At 32.3% G+C, this 17873-nt stretch overlaps 2 protein-coding genes across 5 annotated transcripts; both read right to left on the reverse strand.

The window, feature by feature from the left end:
* Nucleotides 1-287: 287 nt before the first annotated feature.
* LOC108331436 (uncharacterized) lies at nt 288-3559 on the reverse strand. 4 transcript variants are annotated; one of them, XM_052875664.1, is made up of 6 exons: nt 3449-3559; nt 3054-3174; nt 2460-2959; nt 1803-1922; nt 791-1665; nt 288-529 (listed from the first exon to the last, which is right to left on the reverse strand). In XM_052875664.1, exons 3-6 carry the CDS (start codon nt 2727-2729, stop codon nt 469-471), a joined length of 1326 nt encoding a protein of 441 aa, XP_052731624.1. In that variant the 5' UTR covers nt 2730-2959; nt 3054-3174; nt 3449-3559; the 3' UTR covers nt 288-468. The 4 variants fall into 4 exon arrangements, with proteins under 4 accessions (XP_052731624.1, XP_052731622.1, XP_017421598.1 ...); XM_052875662.1 differs by lacking the exon at nt 3449-3559 and having other exon boundaries at nt 2460-2736; nt 2840-2959; nt 3054-3394; XM_017566109.2 differs by lacking the exon at nt 3054-3174 and having other exon boundaries at nt 2460-2736; nt 3449-3522.
* Nucleotides 3560-9318: 5759 nt separating this feature from the next.
* LOC108331435 (uncharacterized) lies at nt 9319-15050 on the reverse strand. The gene is made up of 7 exons (XM_017566106.2): nt 14792-15050; nt 13639-14050; nt 13389-13545; nt 12195-12239; nt 11641-11809; nt 11176-11543; nt 9319-9998 (listed from the first exon to the last, which is right to left on the reverse strand). Exons 1-7 carry the CDS (start codon nt 14918-14920, stop codon nt 9677-9679), a joined length of 1602 nt encoding a protein of 533 aa, XP_017421595.1. The 5' UTR covers nt 14921-15050; the 3' UTR covers nt 9319-9676.
* Between the last annotated feature and the right edge of the window lie 2823 nt (nt 15051-17873).

Below are 17873 nucleotides of genomic sequence, written 5' to 3' on the forward strand. Positions count from 1 at the left end.
GCTATATGCCCACTATTAAAGACATAATGCTAATATTTCATGGTATCTGCTTTAAACTTTTTCCTTGCGTTATCGTTGTCTAATATTATTTGCTTGACATAACTCTTCATATTAATTTTTGATCGCTCCAAATTGTTTTGAGATTTCGTTATCTAGTATAATTATATTTGTGAAATGTAAGATTATCTATTTTTCTTCTCGTTTATCGCCTACCTAATTTATTTCAAGGGGTTTGTGTGACTGAGTTGCAATCCTTCTTGATATATCATTCCTTTGGCACAAAAAGCAACAAGTAAGCGTCAGTGTTTTAAAATTATATACGCGGCTTTACATACAAAAAATGCAGCATAATGGAATATTTAAGTAGAAATGTGATTAAGCACTTAGAAATTGAATATTTTGAGTACAGGTGGTTCGGCAACATTCTCTAGAGTAGAGGTATTCCTGTGTCTGCATAGATAGCTCGTGCTACTCGCTTCCCATTCCAGTTTGTTGACCACTTGATATCACCCCTTGCATGGCTCCAGCCCTGGTCCATAATAACAATTAGATATTGTCAAAATTCATTTCAAATATACATTAAGCCCATGGCTAAAAATGCTTGTGTAGCAAACAGTTATAAATCTTAAAATTTATAATGGGGCAATGCTTTCTCCTCTAGAATCTGCATCATAGCTTCAGTCAATGGATTATCCCCTTGTTGTACTTACTAAATATAATAAAAATCCCTTTGCTGGACAAAGTTTATTGAATTAAATTAAAGGTTTAGAATGAAGTTGAAATAAAATACCCTTGAGATGAATATGTAGGAGATGGAAATTCTTGAGGAAAGTATGGATGATTAATCTGTTGAGGAATTTGGGCATTTTTTTGATGTGTATATTGATAATCTGGCATTGATTGATCATAACTGTTGCCCACGTTTAGCGTGGCGGAATAAGTGTTTTGTTGTAAGTTTGAGATATTCTGGTGGGTATCGTGAGGAAGCCATGACAACTGGGGACAGCTGCTGCCTGCATTTGTGACTGTGGGATGAAAATCATGCGACGATTTTGTTATACTCTCATATGGATATTGAGGATCTTGCAGCAATTGAGAGTTTAAGATACTCTGATATTGATATTGAGGATCTTGCAGCAATTGAGGGTTTGGGATACTCTGATATGGATGTTGAGGATCTTGCAGTGATTGAGGGTTTAAGATACTCTGATATGGATATGGAGAGTTTTGCAGAGGTTGAGTAAGACTGCTACCCACAGGCATCAATGAAGAATGAAATTCAGGTTGTGTATGTATGATGTTATGATATGCGTGGTGAGAGTATTGCAATGTCTGAGTATGATCACAGCCCCTGAGGATAGTCTGATTATGACTGCTGCAGATCCCAATTGCATAAGTACCCTCCGGTGTAAGTGTACTAGCAGGAGAGTAAAACTGATTCCTTGAAGCTTGGGATGGCACAGATTGTGTTGCATGTGAATAAGGCATAATATTATGAACAGGATAGTTCAACAACATTGGAGCTTGATTGGGTAGCATTCTGGAAAGTGGTGGTGGCCCTGATATATGATGATAAACATTATTCATTGGTTTCTTCAAAAAAGGAAGTGTAGGTGAAGTTGGCAATTCATGTAGTGGGCGAAACAATTCTATTAGACTTCTTACCTGTAACATAGCAATATATTCCAAATAAGAAACGTAGTTTTCACTTCTTAACACAAAAAGATGCTGAGAAGAAAAGAAAAGTAGAATGAAATAATTGCTCTTAAAATCAATTTGCGAGAGATAAAAATGAAACATACTTGTCTAATATTGAGTTCGGGATTAAATTTGTTGGAACCTTTCTGGTAATTATCTCGAATGACAAGTTTAAAGCTACTCTCTGGCAAGGGTAAACAGTCTTTGTAAATTTTGAATTTCACCTGGATAAAATAAAAATATGAAAGCAGGACAACGGGAAATGAAAAATAAAGCGATAGATATAGTGCCTTGACATAACAACAAAGTTTCGAGTACAGTTAGCAATCAGAAGCACTTACTGGTCTCATACTATATGATTTGAAGTTAATACGTGAACTTTGACTATGAAAAGGAAAAATTAGGAAGTCAACATAAAAACTTTGACTATACTTGTCAACTTCAAAAAATTATAGAGATTAAGGTTCATGAGTCTATTCCAAAAGCTACAAAAATGTCAAAGGTTACAAATAAATTATCCAAATGCCCCTGAAGAACCACCAACAACCAATTATATTCCTCCATATGTATTCAACTCCAAAGGCAAATTAAGAAACAGAAACCAAAATGACAATTTATAATGCTTAGGCAACAAGATTGATGCTACAAACTGCTACCAATATTTCCACAAACTGCCAATCATGACACAGAATGCTATTTTCACTAATTGGTCAGTCTATGTGTGGGAGCAAGAGAAGTCTACTTAGATTGTAAAGACTCACCTGAGCAGGGAATTTGTGCCCAAAAGCTAATGGCTCTATTTCTAGTTTCCCGGTTGAGGTTGCCATATAAATACCGTAGAGAAGCTTCACATCAGTGTCAAACAGAAAAAGATATGTACCAGGATTGATCTTCTCTACATCAGCCTTTCTCCTAGCAGGAAGTCCAAAAACTCGGTATTGGTAGCACTCTGGTTTTGTAATTCCATTACACATGAAAATAAAGCCAGAAAGCTTGTCCTGAACGTCAACACCATCCTCTTGGGCTTCCATTGAGTCACTGCATCATAAGTTATCAACTTGTTATTTCAAGTGATCTAAGCACACCCTGAATACACCAAAACTTATAAATGTGAAAACATCAAGCCTCAAAAAATGTCTTCCTTGTATGAACATTTTTCTTCAAAGTTTTTCTTCTTTTCTTTTCCTCCATCACACAATTAAAGGTAGCACAACTATCTTGAACACAAACCGAAACAGGTAATGTGTCCGACATCAATATCCTGTAATGATCATAGACATAAAAGTTAACCTTAAGATTTATTTGACTAGGAAACTGTAAAAAGACGCATTGATAAATTGCATCTAGATACTCACTAGGTTTGCATATGTTGATTCTTAAAACTGTTTTCCTAGAAAACCAAGATAAAGTTTACATCAAACCAGAGCTATCCAAAGTTGTTTCAGCCAAACAAGGAGTAATTCTGGTTTTCTGTGTCTTAAAGCAGAAAGGTGAAAAAAAAAAAGAGAGAACAAATTAGGTATATGACAAACCCTGATGTGAATCTCTGAAACTATAATTCTTTAAAATAAATAAAATACAGGAAACTTAAAGGTTAGGGTATGATCAAGAATAATGCAAGAACAGTTAATATCAAACAAACAGAAAACTTGGGAGAGAAAATGAAAAGGGCTTTTCTTTCAGAGAAATTATAGAATTTAACATCTTTCACAGAAATTATAAAAGGTAGCATTTGTCAGTGTTTACTAACCTAAAAGGTGAATCAGGAACTGAGAGTGAACTTCTTACGCTTTACCTCACTGGTAACCCATGTTTCTAAAACTCTGCTTTCACTCATGCTGGTAAAATAATTACTGCAACAAGCGAGCGGTACTGAATCAGAATTTTCATTTTTTAAAATTTAAAATAACAATACGATTTACTATTAAATGTTAAAATTAAAAAATTATATAACATTTTAAGGGAAAATTAACATTGTGTGGGTGGAAACATTTTATATTACACTCCTATGTTAGTATTTTTACGGTATATATATATATATATATATATATATATATATATATATATATATATATTATTTTATATGATTTTATATATTATTTACTGTATATTATATTCAAGTTATATTGTAATAAAAATTAATTATGTCAAGAGAAACGTTTTAAACCATTATAATTTAATTATACTTTTTTAAAAGGGAAATTTTTTAAATTTTATATTATAATTTAAAAATATTATTAAAAAGGAGAGTTGGTATATACAATAAACAATAAATATATATATATATATATATAGGTTTAATACAGGTCTCTAGTTTTGAGATTTTTTTCAAAGTCGTTTTACATTTTAAAAAAGTTCAGTTAGATCTCATATTTTGTTAAAAAATGTTCAAAATAGTTTTTTTGGCTTACTGCGTTAAAAACATAATGGTGCAGATGCCTCCATGGCCAAAACTGAATGACGTGTAAAGTTTTTGTAATACATAGCACATATGATATATTTGAATGTGTAAATTTTAAAAAAAAGAATATAATGACGTCAGCTAGGTTTAACGAAATCGGTTAAATCAAATTACCCTTATCTAAGAATCCTATCGTGATTTCTGGGTTTAACAATCTGGTGAAACTGGTCTTGTAATCACTATGGTGTGGTGATTCCTTGAAGGTGAAATTTGAATATCGTACATACGTGAGGTAAGTGTTGCTAACCCTAGCCTACTTACTTGATGTTCTTATTATTGGATTTGGGGGTTAGGGTTTGAGGTGGAATTATAGAGGGTGGAGCAGAGGTGGAAAGTAATGGTGGAGAGGAGGTGGATGGTGGAGGGAGGTGGACAAAGATGGTGGAGTGGAGGTGGAAACTAATGGTGGAAAGGAGGTGGATGGTGGAGTGGAGGTGGACAGAGATGGTGGACTAAAGGTGAAAACTAATGGTGGAAACTAAGCCATATATCTTTCATGTGTTTTTCATTGATATCCATTTGGGACCAAAGTATACAGTTTTAAATTGAAAAGGGAACCACATTGCACATTTTTTGACCAAAGGGGAAACTAAATTTAACATTACATATAAACACCTGAACGTAAACATTAAGCTTCACATTCACATTACATGAACACCTACACCTGAACGTAAACATTGAGTTTCACCTTCACATTACATGAACATAAACATTAACCTAGACCTTAATGTAAACATTGACCCACCTACGAACATCAACCTAAACAGGCCCACATTGTCACAATGTTCACCGCAATAACAACACACACAGCTCCAACTAACAATTTTATCCTTTCTCTGACAATTTCACCATCTCTTTCGTCAATTTTTTCTTCATTACACCACTTGAAAAAGTTACATTACATCCTTCTTGAAGATCCACCCTATTACTTCACCAAATAAGCCACCAAAATTGGTTCTAACTCAGCAATCTATGAACAAATAAATTCCAAATTAAGTGAGAAGGGTATTCATAAAATCTTGTAATGACGACATCTCCAAAATTGTCTGTCATCATTCTGTGGAGTTTTTGCCACTTTGCTTACAACAAAATCACCACATTTGCAACAATGGATTATCCCACCTCTCCTTCAACCACCATCATGTGAGGAATGCGAAATTCTTTCCGACCATGTATTGGAACAAGAAGAACAACCTTGAGAAGAAGTCATTTATATCTACCCAAAACCACTTTGCTCAAAAAAAGGGAAGAAGTTGCACGAACCCTAACCAACCCCAACCTTTTTCTTTTACCCAATAACTTCAACTTTAAACATTTCCACCAAGTTAACGCAATCAATAAGTGCACAGGTTATCCAGTTTTTAAAACGTAGGACAACTTTGAACAAAAATTCCAAAACTAGGGACCAAATGATGTATTAAACGTCTATATATATATATATATATATATATATATATATATATATATATATATATATATATATATATATATATATATATATATATATATATATTAATTTCGAGTATAATAAAAAGTTACTATATTAATATAAAAATTGTTTTAAATCTTATTATTGATTAATATAATAAAGGTATACATTGATCTTTAATAATTATCGTCATTGTAATGTCCCAAATTTTCAATAGTAATAAAAATATTATAACATTCATCACATATTTAATAAACTAAAACGCTTAAACAAAAAGCATGTATAAAACTGTTACAATTATCCAAATATAACTATAATAATAAAATTATACACAAGGGAAGTCCAACAAAATTTTTCAAACTTAAGAACTAGAGTGCAACCAAAAATTTGTCAAAAAAGTATATACATATATTTTCATATAAACATATATATAAAACCAGCTAAAGTAGAATCCTAATCTAAACCTATGCTCCATCTCTACCTCCTAAAAATTGATCCAAAGAGAGCTTTTCATTTGCTTACACTATAAAGATGATTATTACAACAAGAGAACAAGCAAACACAAAACATAGAGAAAATGATAAGCTAATATTATCAATGAATACACATATAATCATTTACAAAAATCAAATTATAATTAAATCATCAATAACTAACAATTTTATAAACATCCAACTATTTATTCTAGACTAACCATCCGAATACATGTATTGATATCGAGTTATAAAGGCCTTACACCCGAAGGTGGTGCAACAACCACTCATCCACACCAACTACCACACTTCGAGGTTAATCTGTCAAACATATATAGTCAATAAATGACCATCAGACTAAGGACCTCCTACTAGTCCCTAGGACATAACTATCCTTCTCTTCTTAAGATTAGAAATTATCGAGAGTGTTAGAATAACTCCTAATCACTATCATTCTATATTAATACATACACTATACACAACCATCTAAAGGATTTGTCCTTGAAATCCTTAAAGTATTATCATATACAATTTCGTACTCAAAAACCACTTCATATCAACTTTAAATCAAACAAACACACACTCTGGATACATGTATTGATATCGAACTATATGGGTCCTACACCTTGAGGTGGTGTAACAATAACTCATGCACACCAACTACCATACTCCGAGGTTAATCCGTCAAACATCTATGGCCAATAAATGACCATTAGACTAAGGACCTCCTTCTACTCCCCACGACATAACCATCCTTCTTTTTTTGAGATTGGAAGTTATTGAGAGTGTGACAGAAAAGGTTTACATGCATGGAAGAAACTTACAACTCAAGAAAAGAGTAAAACTAACTTATTCTTTTGAGAAAACTGATTGAATGGAAAGGAAAATCTTGTTGCTTTGATCACATAGACACTTACTAATCTTCAAAGAGATAACTCAGCGGTTAGAACTTGAAGAGAGAAGAAAGAGATTATTTAAATAATAGTTCTAAAGAGATGAAAAGTGTTTTTAAGTAATAGACTTATCAAAATTTCTATTTATATCTTTTATTTTTTTAATATTAAAATAACATGTTCTCATTATTTAAAATATTTTATAACTCTTAAGACTCTATATTTCTAGGTTTTTAGAAAGAAAAATTAACATTAAAAATTTTGAAAAAATTAATAATAATTTTAAATTTACATAAAGTAACAAAGATAAAAGAATATTATAATAATAACGTTAATACTTTTATTTAATAAATATATGTGAAATTTAATAAAAGAATTATTAAAAATAAGTATGTGTTGAATCTTTATAAAGGTTTAACAAAATTAAAAAAATTATAACATTTAATTAAAATTATAATTTTTTTATTGTAATAAAAATAAAATATGTCAATTTTTATTATTCCGGAAAAATTATTTATCTAAAAGAATATATATAAATATTTTGAATATATTAAAATGAAAATAATATTTTTTATAATAATAAATTAATTATTAAAATAAAAAATACTATTAAATTATAAAATTTTCATAAAAAGTATTTATAAATATAAATAAATTCATAATTTAATTGTAAGTATTTTTCATTAAGTGATTTTATAATATTGTGGATAGTTAATGAAATTTTAAAAATTAAAATAAATAAAAATTTGTATACATAACTAAACATTAAAAAAATGGACAACACCGATATAAATGTTATAAAGTATAGATTAAATGGAAAAAATTTATTATATATTTTTTTATTGAAATGGAATAAAAATTATTAAATAATATCTTATGAATAAAAACTAAATTGATCCTAGATGAGTGGGGTGGGTAATTGATTTTAATTAAAAAAAATTGTCTATATACAAATTTTAAAAAATTATTTATTCAGATAAAATAAGTAATTCTCATTACAAATTAGTGATGCCAAAGTTGACCATAAGATATCTTGCTTAAGGTGTGTTAGTGAATTATTAGGTTGGTCTTACTTACGTTCTTATTTCCTATTTTTTAGTTTGTTTTGAAATATTTGTATAGGAAATGCTTGAAATAATTTTTTCTTTTTTATAAATATTTGAAAATGAAACCCAACTTCAAAACAAGATGATAATTTTACAATTACAAAACCTGACAGACACAAGTAAATGTCACAAACATTTCTCTTTCCACCTTGTACATTCACCTAATTTTCGGATTTATAGTCTCTATCTATGAATGAATGTTCTATATTGATTAATATTGAAATGATATAAACCTAATATAAATCATTGGCGGTTGCATCTTAACTCTTTACTTTGTTATTCTAATCCCAATTGACTAAAATTAAAAAAAAAGATTTAAGCTAAATAGTAATTTTTAAAATAACTCTTACAGTAGATAAAAATGTATATATGAAATTAAATATGCTTTTTTACACTAAATTTTTTAGATCTTAGTCTTCAATATTTAAAATTGAATTTTTTTTTATTGCCTATATTTGTTACAAGAATGTTAATAGTGATTATGTCATGTTAACCTGTTAATCAAGAACTAAAAAATGGGACATATTTACTATTACTAGAAGAAAGAAAGAAAACTGCTACTCTAAAGTCTATTATGAACATTGTATTGTTTTTCTTATCCGTTTTTTCGTACTAAAATGATAAACAAAACTTATAAATAGTTTGTGTTGTTCTCCCATTGTATTGAAATTTGAGAAGTTTCTATAAAAAATGATGTGCAAAAAGTAATTAATTTTCATTTATATATATTAGAAGGAGTTGAAATTTGATTTAATTATGAAAACTTTAGAGTTTGGATCGACTTGAAAGCGCAACACAAAAGTAGTTAAGAACACTAACAACTTTGATATATATCTATACAATGGAAATATTCCTGCAGTGTTGTTGTGAATCAACACTGGTGGATGGGTGAAACATTCATATGGCATCACCATATCCGAAGGTATTTTCACGCCACGAGCTTCCAATTCTACCATCACCTCTGCTGCAAAAAGAGGATTGATCGTGCGTGTTTTGTAGATCTAGAAGGAAGAGTTGAATGGGGGGTGACCATTTGGCGCCACTGATATTGAAAATTTTACACACGCGCGTTGTAAAAGATAACATTTAATATCAATTGAAACAATTAAAATGCAGAGTACTTAGTTTTGAAAAAGGTAAAATTGAAAAATTAATTAGGATGAATTAATAATTGAACTATTTCTTTAAAATTTAAGGGAGCTAATTATTCTATTTCTATTGCGGGGGAATAACTTTCCTCATTCCAGACAAAATGGACTTTTAAAACACGAATGGTACTTCTCTCATATATTTATCCTCGTAAAAATAATAAACTACAAAATTCTTCATACTTTCTTCTGCTGTAGTAAACAAAGGGAAAAAAATGTATATTTCACCTTAGAAACAAAAAGTAAAATACACCTTGCCAGCATCTGAGCAGGTCTTCTCCAGTCAAAATTTTCCTGATTTTGTGTTTTCAAGTTAAATTCTTTCCTTTGACCGTTGCATGTTGCCACAAAATTCCACGTACAAAAAATAACTTTATCACCTAAAAATCCCAAATGAAATAGGACTACATAGTCGCATCAACAAAAGTGTGCACAGCAGGGTAATGCCAGAATAATTAGCAGGAGGTTTCATGCGTAAACTTTGTGCAGTCCAATGTTAAGATCGGATGATATGGAAATGACAAGAGGAATGGACTGAAGCCACATGGCTCTGAAGACTCGTTTCTGATGTGCTCTTATAGATTGGGAAGGCTTGTGGGCAGTATACCTTATATCAAATATATGAATCACAGGATCTGCGGAACCAGATGTTATGTATAGTCCATCAGGAGACCAAGACTGATTTATCAGAGCTGATTGAGAATCACTGCTTTCTTGCTTCCATCCAAAAGCATGAAGTTCTGTATTCCTCAATCTAATATCAAACAACCGAAGCTGCCTCTCATGGGTCCTAATAGAAATTAAAAATAGTTAATACAGAGAATGGAACAGCAATACATTAAAAAAATTGGTCTAAAATGAAGTTTTATCATGTTTCCATCTTGTCAGGCAGAGATTCTTGCAATGAATTCAAAGTACAAATATCAATCAAAATTCAACCTTTGAGTGGATTTATCATTCCCCAGATAAAAAGCCTGAGAGATGCATTACAAACACAAAAGTAAAAGCAAAGGCAACGTGTGTATACTGTATTATTGTTACTGGACCGAAAAAAACCAGAAGAAGAAACAGAGACTACCCAGGGTACAAGTGCAGAGAGGATTTTTCGAAGAGAATAATTCCATCCATCCCTATCATATATCTCTCCTTAACAAAAAAGATATATACGAGGGCCTACTCAAGACAAAATCTCTAAATCGCGAGTTAGTTAATTTTGATTCGCTCATTCCCTCTCCTTTTCACAGCTGCTGCCACTGTTCAATGCCATCAACACGTTCCTCTGCTCCCTTGTGAATTCCCTCATCTGCCCCCTTTACTTTTCCATTTATGACAACGCATCAGCTAAATTATGGGCTAATTCATCCTAATCTGTTATCCTTTTTCACAAAGCAGAAGGCAGGCCTATACGTTGGTGCAAAAAAGACTCCATCCTAATATTTCAAGCATATTTAATGAATAGAACCAAGTACACATGTGAATAAAGATTTCATTATGCCAGGATGTTTAATGAATAAAACCAAGTACATATTATGATGTAACTATATCTGTCTTTAATAAAGATTTCATTGACTAAAGATGTAAAAAGGCACAATATCATAGAATGGTGGTTGTGCACCACATTCTGTGGTGTGGGAGTTTCAGGTTGGGGGAACCAAACCTCAATCCTTCTGGATCTTATTTCTGTAAAGAGTGCATTCACAACATAATCAATGAGAGTAGTTTTCTTTTACTTTAGCAAACAAAGTAATAATGCAAGCAAATTCATCTGAGATCCAGACTTTCAGAGCATATCCTTATATCACTGTTTTCAAATTAACATAATTTTCCCTAAAATCAAACTTAGAACTCAAGACAGACAAAAAATTGAAATTTCAGGGATGTTTAAACACTGCATAGTACAGATAAGCTTCAGGTGGAAACCAAAGAAAAGAGTCAACAAATCGAACTTCAAAAAAGCAGTAATTTACCCTGTTTGAACCATGAACAAATTGAAGTCACAGGGATTGGGCAGCACACTCATGCATTTGCTATCAACCTGATGCTTGAAATCTGCTCTTCCTACTCGAACATCATACCCAAATATCCTCTTATCTGCACCAACAGATAACACCATCTGCTTGTGCTGCATACCGGCAACTCCCATGACAGCAGATGAGTGAAGATTCCTATGCAACGCCTTTGGTTTCCACTTTTCACCCTCCTGCTCACTCCAAAGTACAACAGCATGGTCACTTCCACCAGTTACAAAACATGTATTTTCCCATGGCATAAAAACAATGCCATTGATAATTCCCTTAACATGAGGCTTGTCCTCTAAGAACTTTACGCGTTCTCCCTGCCAGTTACATAAGTTTGGCATATCAATAGCAATAAAAAAGATACCCAAACACAGTCTTACTTTTATGCCAGGACATTTGTGTTAAAAACCTTACCCCTTCTTGTCCTTTATTCAGATTTGTAATCGATACTTGAGAGTCGCCACCATCAGCACTGTATACTGCAAATAGGCTGTTTCCTTCTGGGTGCCAAACTAAATCTTCAGGCCACCTCCTCTGCTTTTGGGATGCACAATCTGTGGTGCTAAGACGAGAGGCTCCTGCTCTACAAAATTAAAGATGGGGAGAAGATAACTTAAATTAGATAACATGGTTATGTTATTAAACATTTTGAAGTTATATAACAGAAACTGAGGCAGAGATTGCCAATGGTAGAAGAAAGAACCATTAAATGGTCAAGTTTACAGTAAAATAGAAGAGAATGATGAAATTTAAGAAATATTTAGAAGTTCAAAGCATAAGTTTTCTACTACATACTTGATACAGTAATAGACTGCAGTAAATGGAACGAGACATCATAGGGATCATAGATTGATTTGGTTTAAAAAACAGATAAGTATTAGAAAATCTCCACCTTTCGACGTCTGCTATACAAAATAAAAGAATAAAAACTCCCGAAAGTACCACTAGAAAGATAAATAAGGGCATACCCCTTAGCCTGAATTTGCCAGAAGTTGACCATTCCATCCAGAGCACTGCATTAATAACCAAAAGGTAGCATATCTCAGGCTCGAAGGAATATATCAATGTTGTATCACCAGGAACATATCTTACATAAAGAGAAATTCAAGCTGAAGTCAACAAAAACTGACTCAGTTACATAATATGTTCTTGTCTTGAACAGCTAAATATTCTGTCAGAAAAAGAACAGCCTTTACCAATGTTTTAAATATTGCTGGCCAAAACTGCTATAGTGGGATAGCCACAACAACTGTGGAAGATAAAGCTAGTGGAAGATAGAGAATTTGGTGATTTTCTACAGATTGAAGTACTCATCAGCTCTCTATTTATAACCATTCAGAATGACTAGCATTTAAGAACAGCAAATAGAAACCCTCAGATAATGATAAGCTATACATAAATCTGCCTCTCCAGTTAACCTAAACATTAATCTCCTATAAATAGTAATAGAAACAGTTTCCAACAACAGTAAATACAGAACTGATGAATCAGAACAGCCATGTAACCTCCTAGACTTTAAATACTAGTCAAGACCCATTTCCAACACTCCCCTCAAGATAAAACTCGCATTTTAGAATGTTACACAAAAAACATTGAATTCATGAAAACACCGGTTGGGACTAAAAAAATGAAAAAGATTATTCAATACCGTATGGTAGATAAAGATTGAACCTACTTTGATACCATATGGTAGATAAAGATAGAGATTTTGGTGAATGCTGCTGCACCACTACAGCAAACTATTTATTCCTTGCATTTTACAAAATAATTTATTATTATAATTATAATCATTAATAAACTAATCTTTCCTGTAGAGGTGTCCGTTGACCAATCCAATCTGATGGAAATGCCCCATCGTTTTTTAATATAAATGTAAAAGGCCAGAGGGACACGAACTTGAATCTCATAAATTAGAAGACCACTAAAATTTCACATCCTCACTTGTAGAGTAGATTTATACACATTTTAAGCTGACGCCCCTAACATTAAAAGCCTAGTTAGTGATCCATCGTATTGCAATTTAAAAATTTAGGGTACAAGTTAATAACATTTGACCCCATGCCTACTGTGGCCAAAAACTGAGAAAAGAAAAGTGATGCTGATACGTGAAACAACGCTAAAAGCAAGTTCTTTTATTGAATAAAATGAAATGACTCTAGTACCTAGTCACAAAAAGCTGATCATTCACTGGGCACAAAGCAATACTCCGCAATTTCCTCTTGTGTTGACTTGAGACGTGGTTGCTTGTTTGAGAGTGTACTAAGCTTGGTGAAGAACTCTTGCGTATTAAAGGAATCAATTCCTTGTGTTCTTTTTGTTCTGGAAAGCAGAAAAATCTTACGAAGCTTAATTACGAGCAAAAGCAATCTAGAAACGAAAATCTACACGCTATCCTAGAAATGAATAACTAACCAAATTTCCTTTTTGTCCCTTTGTCCTTGATTTCGGTTTTTTGCTGGTCAGAAGAAAGTCTATGGGACTTGTCATATTTTCCCCTAGAGCTATCACCTGTGATTGGAGAATTATGAATTCCAGGAGTGGCCTCAGAATTGGAACTTACTGAAGCTTTTGAAGAAGGTTTTGGCAACAATACAGGTTGTGAAATTTTTGGATTCACTGAAGGAATAAGAAGTTCTGGTTTAGATTGATGTAGGTTTTTGATAGAACCTTCATTTCTATCAATGGGACTATTTGATCTGCGCTCTATCTTCACTGTTTTAATTCCATCATCGAAGGTATTTCGGGATGACACTGCATTAGTCTGACCTCGAAGGCGAGCCAATTTGGATTCAGAATCTTGCAACCTTTTCTCCGCATCATGAAGCTTCACATGTTTCCGAAACATAAAATCAGTTTATAGTTATTCATGCGAAGATTTCAAGAAAAGTTTGGTACAGGTTACATATTTGACTAATACAGCAAAAACAAAGACATAAAAGTTTCTCACAGGAACACCAACAACTAGGAATCAGGCACCACATTAAGCTAGGAGGAACCATTCTATGAATAATGAAATTCCCCAAGGTTAATAACTAGGGTTCCGGACAGATTACACGGAAAAATAGAACCAAAATACAATCTCCAAAACAAATTGATAAAAGAAATACGCAATGCCATCACATTGAGAAACGTTAATAAGCATCAAAGATTGCACACACAATTGAACTTCTCCCAAAGAAAAAAGCCAGTTCCTTTGATGATAAATGTGAATGAAAATTTGGAAATTAATTCACCACATGACTATAACGACCGCACACCAAAGTAGTTACTAGACTCAAATTTAAAAGGTTCACCTCTCACGAGATAAACAATACTAGCACTGGGCACAAAGGTTTTAAATTGCAGTTACAGAAGGAACAAAAGTAGTCAAAGTGGAACGAAAAAACAGAGCGAAGACGCTGTTTTATGATCAGAAGAGTTGGTAGTTAAAGTACACATAATAAACCTAAATGTGGAAGGATGCATAAGATTGAAAGAGAAGTATGTGCATGAGCAGGGAGTGGAAAAACGACGAAAACTAAGGGCAAAACGACAGGGAATGGAAATCGGAGGGTTAAGGGAAAACCTGGGTTTTGTAATAAGCGAAGCGGTGACGGAGGTTTTTGACTTCGCGGGTTCGGTGTTCGATCAAAGCGACCAATGCCTCTTCTTGTTCCTCTCTGCTGGTGCTGCCTCCGTTCTCGTTTGGTTCCATTTTGACATCACCTCGTACCTTCGGATGTGTTAAGAATCGGAGAAAACTACCACCAAATTGTCTTGTGTTTGGTGTTCTCTTTCTTCGCTACCTCTGCCACTGGGTTAGTTTTATTTTCAGACTTTGGGAACCTTTCAGATTTTCTCATCATAACAAAAGATTTATTATTAAATATATTATTAAACTATAAAATAATTTTCGAAAAAGATTTATTATGATCTTCAATTGTATTTTTATCACTAGAGGTTAACATTGTATTTTTTTAATCACGATTTATAAAAAGATATTTATAAATAAAACTTTTGAATTTGTTACTCAAGAAATGGTATGTATTTTTACAAATTATTACCAATTTTAATATCATGGTTTAATACCTATTTTGATCTCTCGATTTATAGGTTGTGTTCAAAATTGTTTTCCTTTTTTCCAAAAGTTCACAAACGTCCTATATTTTGCAAAAACAGTTTAAATTGATCATTTTTGTTTACGGCGTTAAAAGACTAACGTTAGAGTTGCTCTACTGGCCAAAATTAAATGACCTGTCCAGTTAGTCCAATTAGTTGGCAAGCTCAGCCAATAAGAGACTGCCACGTGGCAACCCCCTCTCCACTCAAAAGCTTTATCACACTTCTTCATCTTCTACCATCACTGTAATCATCGACACCATTAACCAATCACATTGTAATTCAGTTGCCAAGAAACAAAATATTAAAGTGAGGGAGAAAAACATTCATAGGGTGAAGACCAGCTTAGAGTTCATGAGATTGTTCTTTGGTTTCTTTGTTGCTTGAATCAAGTGTCGACGCTAATTGAGAAGAAGAATCTAAAGTTTGATGAGCATTTTCGGGGTTATTGGCGTTGTTGTTCTCTGATTCCTTCTTCTCCATTATGAAATCCATAATCGCATGCTGCTTCCCAAACCCTAATCCCCTTTTCCCAAACCCTAATTGCACGTTGCTTCAGACATAATTTAACCTGTTTTTATTTATGTTTATTCAATTTTGTTTTACTAGGATAAAAAACCTCACTATCTTCCAATCTCATTGTCTCACTCTTGCCGTAAACCAACATCGTCGTCGCCCCGTGCGCCTCCGCTCTCTCCACTACTGCGTCGTGCCCCATCTCCCCGCCCTTCCGCACGATTTTTATTTGCAGATCCTGGCTTATAAGATGAAGTAGCAGAATTCATATGCTTGGGTTTAGCAGATGATGAACAAACCCCTGAACTATTATGTGTATATGAATAATTAAACAGAATAGTGAAAAATGTTTGGTTGTGTCTATCCCTTTTAATAACATTGGTATATTTTAAAACACAAATTCGAAATTTGATTTGTTCCGGCAAGGTGAAGGTGCAGGGTGAGGGCACATAGCTAGGAAGAAATGGTGGAGTTTGAGAAAGTAGAGAGAAAGATTTCCACCAGAGAGAAGAGGAGGAGAAGGAAGGTGTAGAAGAGTGAGAGAAATGCATAGCAAAGAAACCGAGAATGCCACGTAATAAATAAATTGTACAACTCATTCAGATCTCGCCAGGTAAGCAACTTTGTCTTTAATTTTTTAACGTCGTAAGCAAAAAGGAGATCTCGCCAGGTAAGCAACTTTGTCTTTAATTTTTTAACGTCGTAAGCAAAAAGGAGTAACGTAAATCGTTTTTGCAAAAATATAGGACGGTTGTGAACTTTTGAAAAAAAAGGAGGACAACTTTGAACACACTCTACAAATTAAGGGACCAAAATAGGTATTAAGCCTAATATCATTCATTCAAATGTAAAGTAAATATTTTCGCTAAATCTTTACGAGAATTGAAAATGCATTATATTTATAGTCAGTTTTACATATTACTTATGCGATGTCACGGATTTACAACAATTAGTAAATTTTAAAACTTTATTATAGTACGAAAATGTATTTTTCAAAACACCTTAATCTTTTGACATGCATAATTTATTCAAAACATAATAGTTCCAAAAGTCTTGTCCAATTACATTATTCTAAAAATAATTAAAATGACTAAGAAAATAAACCAACTACAATTACATTGTTTCAAAAGTATATACTAAAAGAAGAACCCTAGAGGTAATTCGTTAGCAAGTAAGTGAATTTGTTAAGTGAGTCTATGATTGTAAATTTTAAATGAGGGTTATCAATGTTATGGAATCATTATGGTTTTGAGAGGTTGAAAGTATATTGAAGCAATAAATTGTTTCGTATAAACATGTTGTGTTCATTGTATTGATATGGTCTTTCGTAAGGAGGAATTCCATATTGGTTAGTATAGTATTATGCATATAATATTAGGTGATGAAAGTTTAAGAAGATTTCCACAATTGGAATTTGAGGTAAGAGACTCTTATAAGTGAATTAATCTTATTATGAGGGATTTAAACCTAGTAAATTTGGGTTGGTCATGACATTTTACATTGTGGTTACATGACTTCACTATTATTTAACTCAATGCTTAAATATTTTGGAATTGAGTATAAGATGTAATTAATTGAGAATATATGTTATATGTATAATGTATGAATTGATATTTCATTTTAAATATTATGACTGTGTAATATATGATGGGATAAAATATTGCTAGCTTGCAATGTTATTTTATTATGTTTGATTTGCTTTGCTATGACCGCTTTTTATGAGCAGGCGATGATGTAAGGTAGTAGTGGAGTTCAATAGTGGGATAAACATTTTTATAGAAGATGTAGCACTCTTAATATTTCGTATGATATATAAATATTTTGTGTGGTGTGAGTCTTATAAACTCTTTAATATCAAAATTATGATAAGTTTTACATAATTTTTTTATTAAGTATCGTAATTAAAAATTGAAAGTATTCCAATTTAATATTTACTACACATCATTGTTTCAATATTATTTGTACAATAATTATTCATATGTAGAATTTGTCATAGTAAACATAACTGTGGTAACTGGTCACATTATAATATA

The sequence above is a fragment of the Vigna angularis genome, chromosome 4 (assembly GCF_016808095.1).
Source record: "Vigna angularis cultivar LongXiaoDou No.4 chromosome 4, ASM1680809v1, whole genome shotgun sequence".
Classification (NCBI taxonomy): domain Eukaryota; kingdom Viridiplantae; phylum Streptophyta; class Magnoliopsida; order Fabales; family Fabaceae; genus Vigna; species Vigna angularis.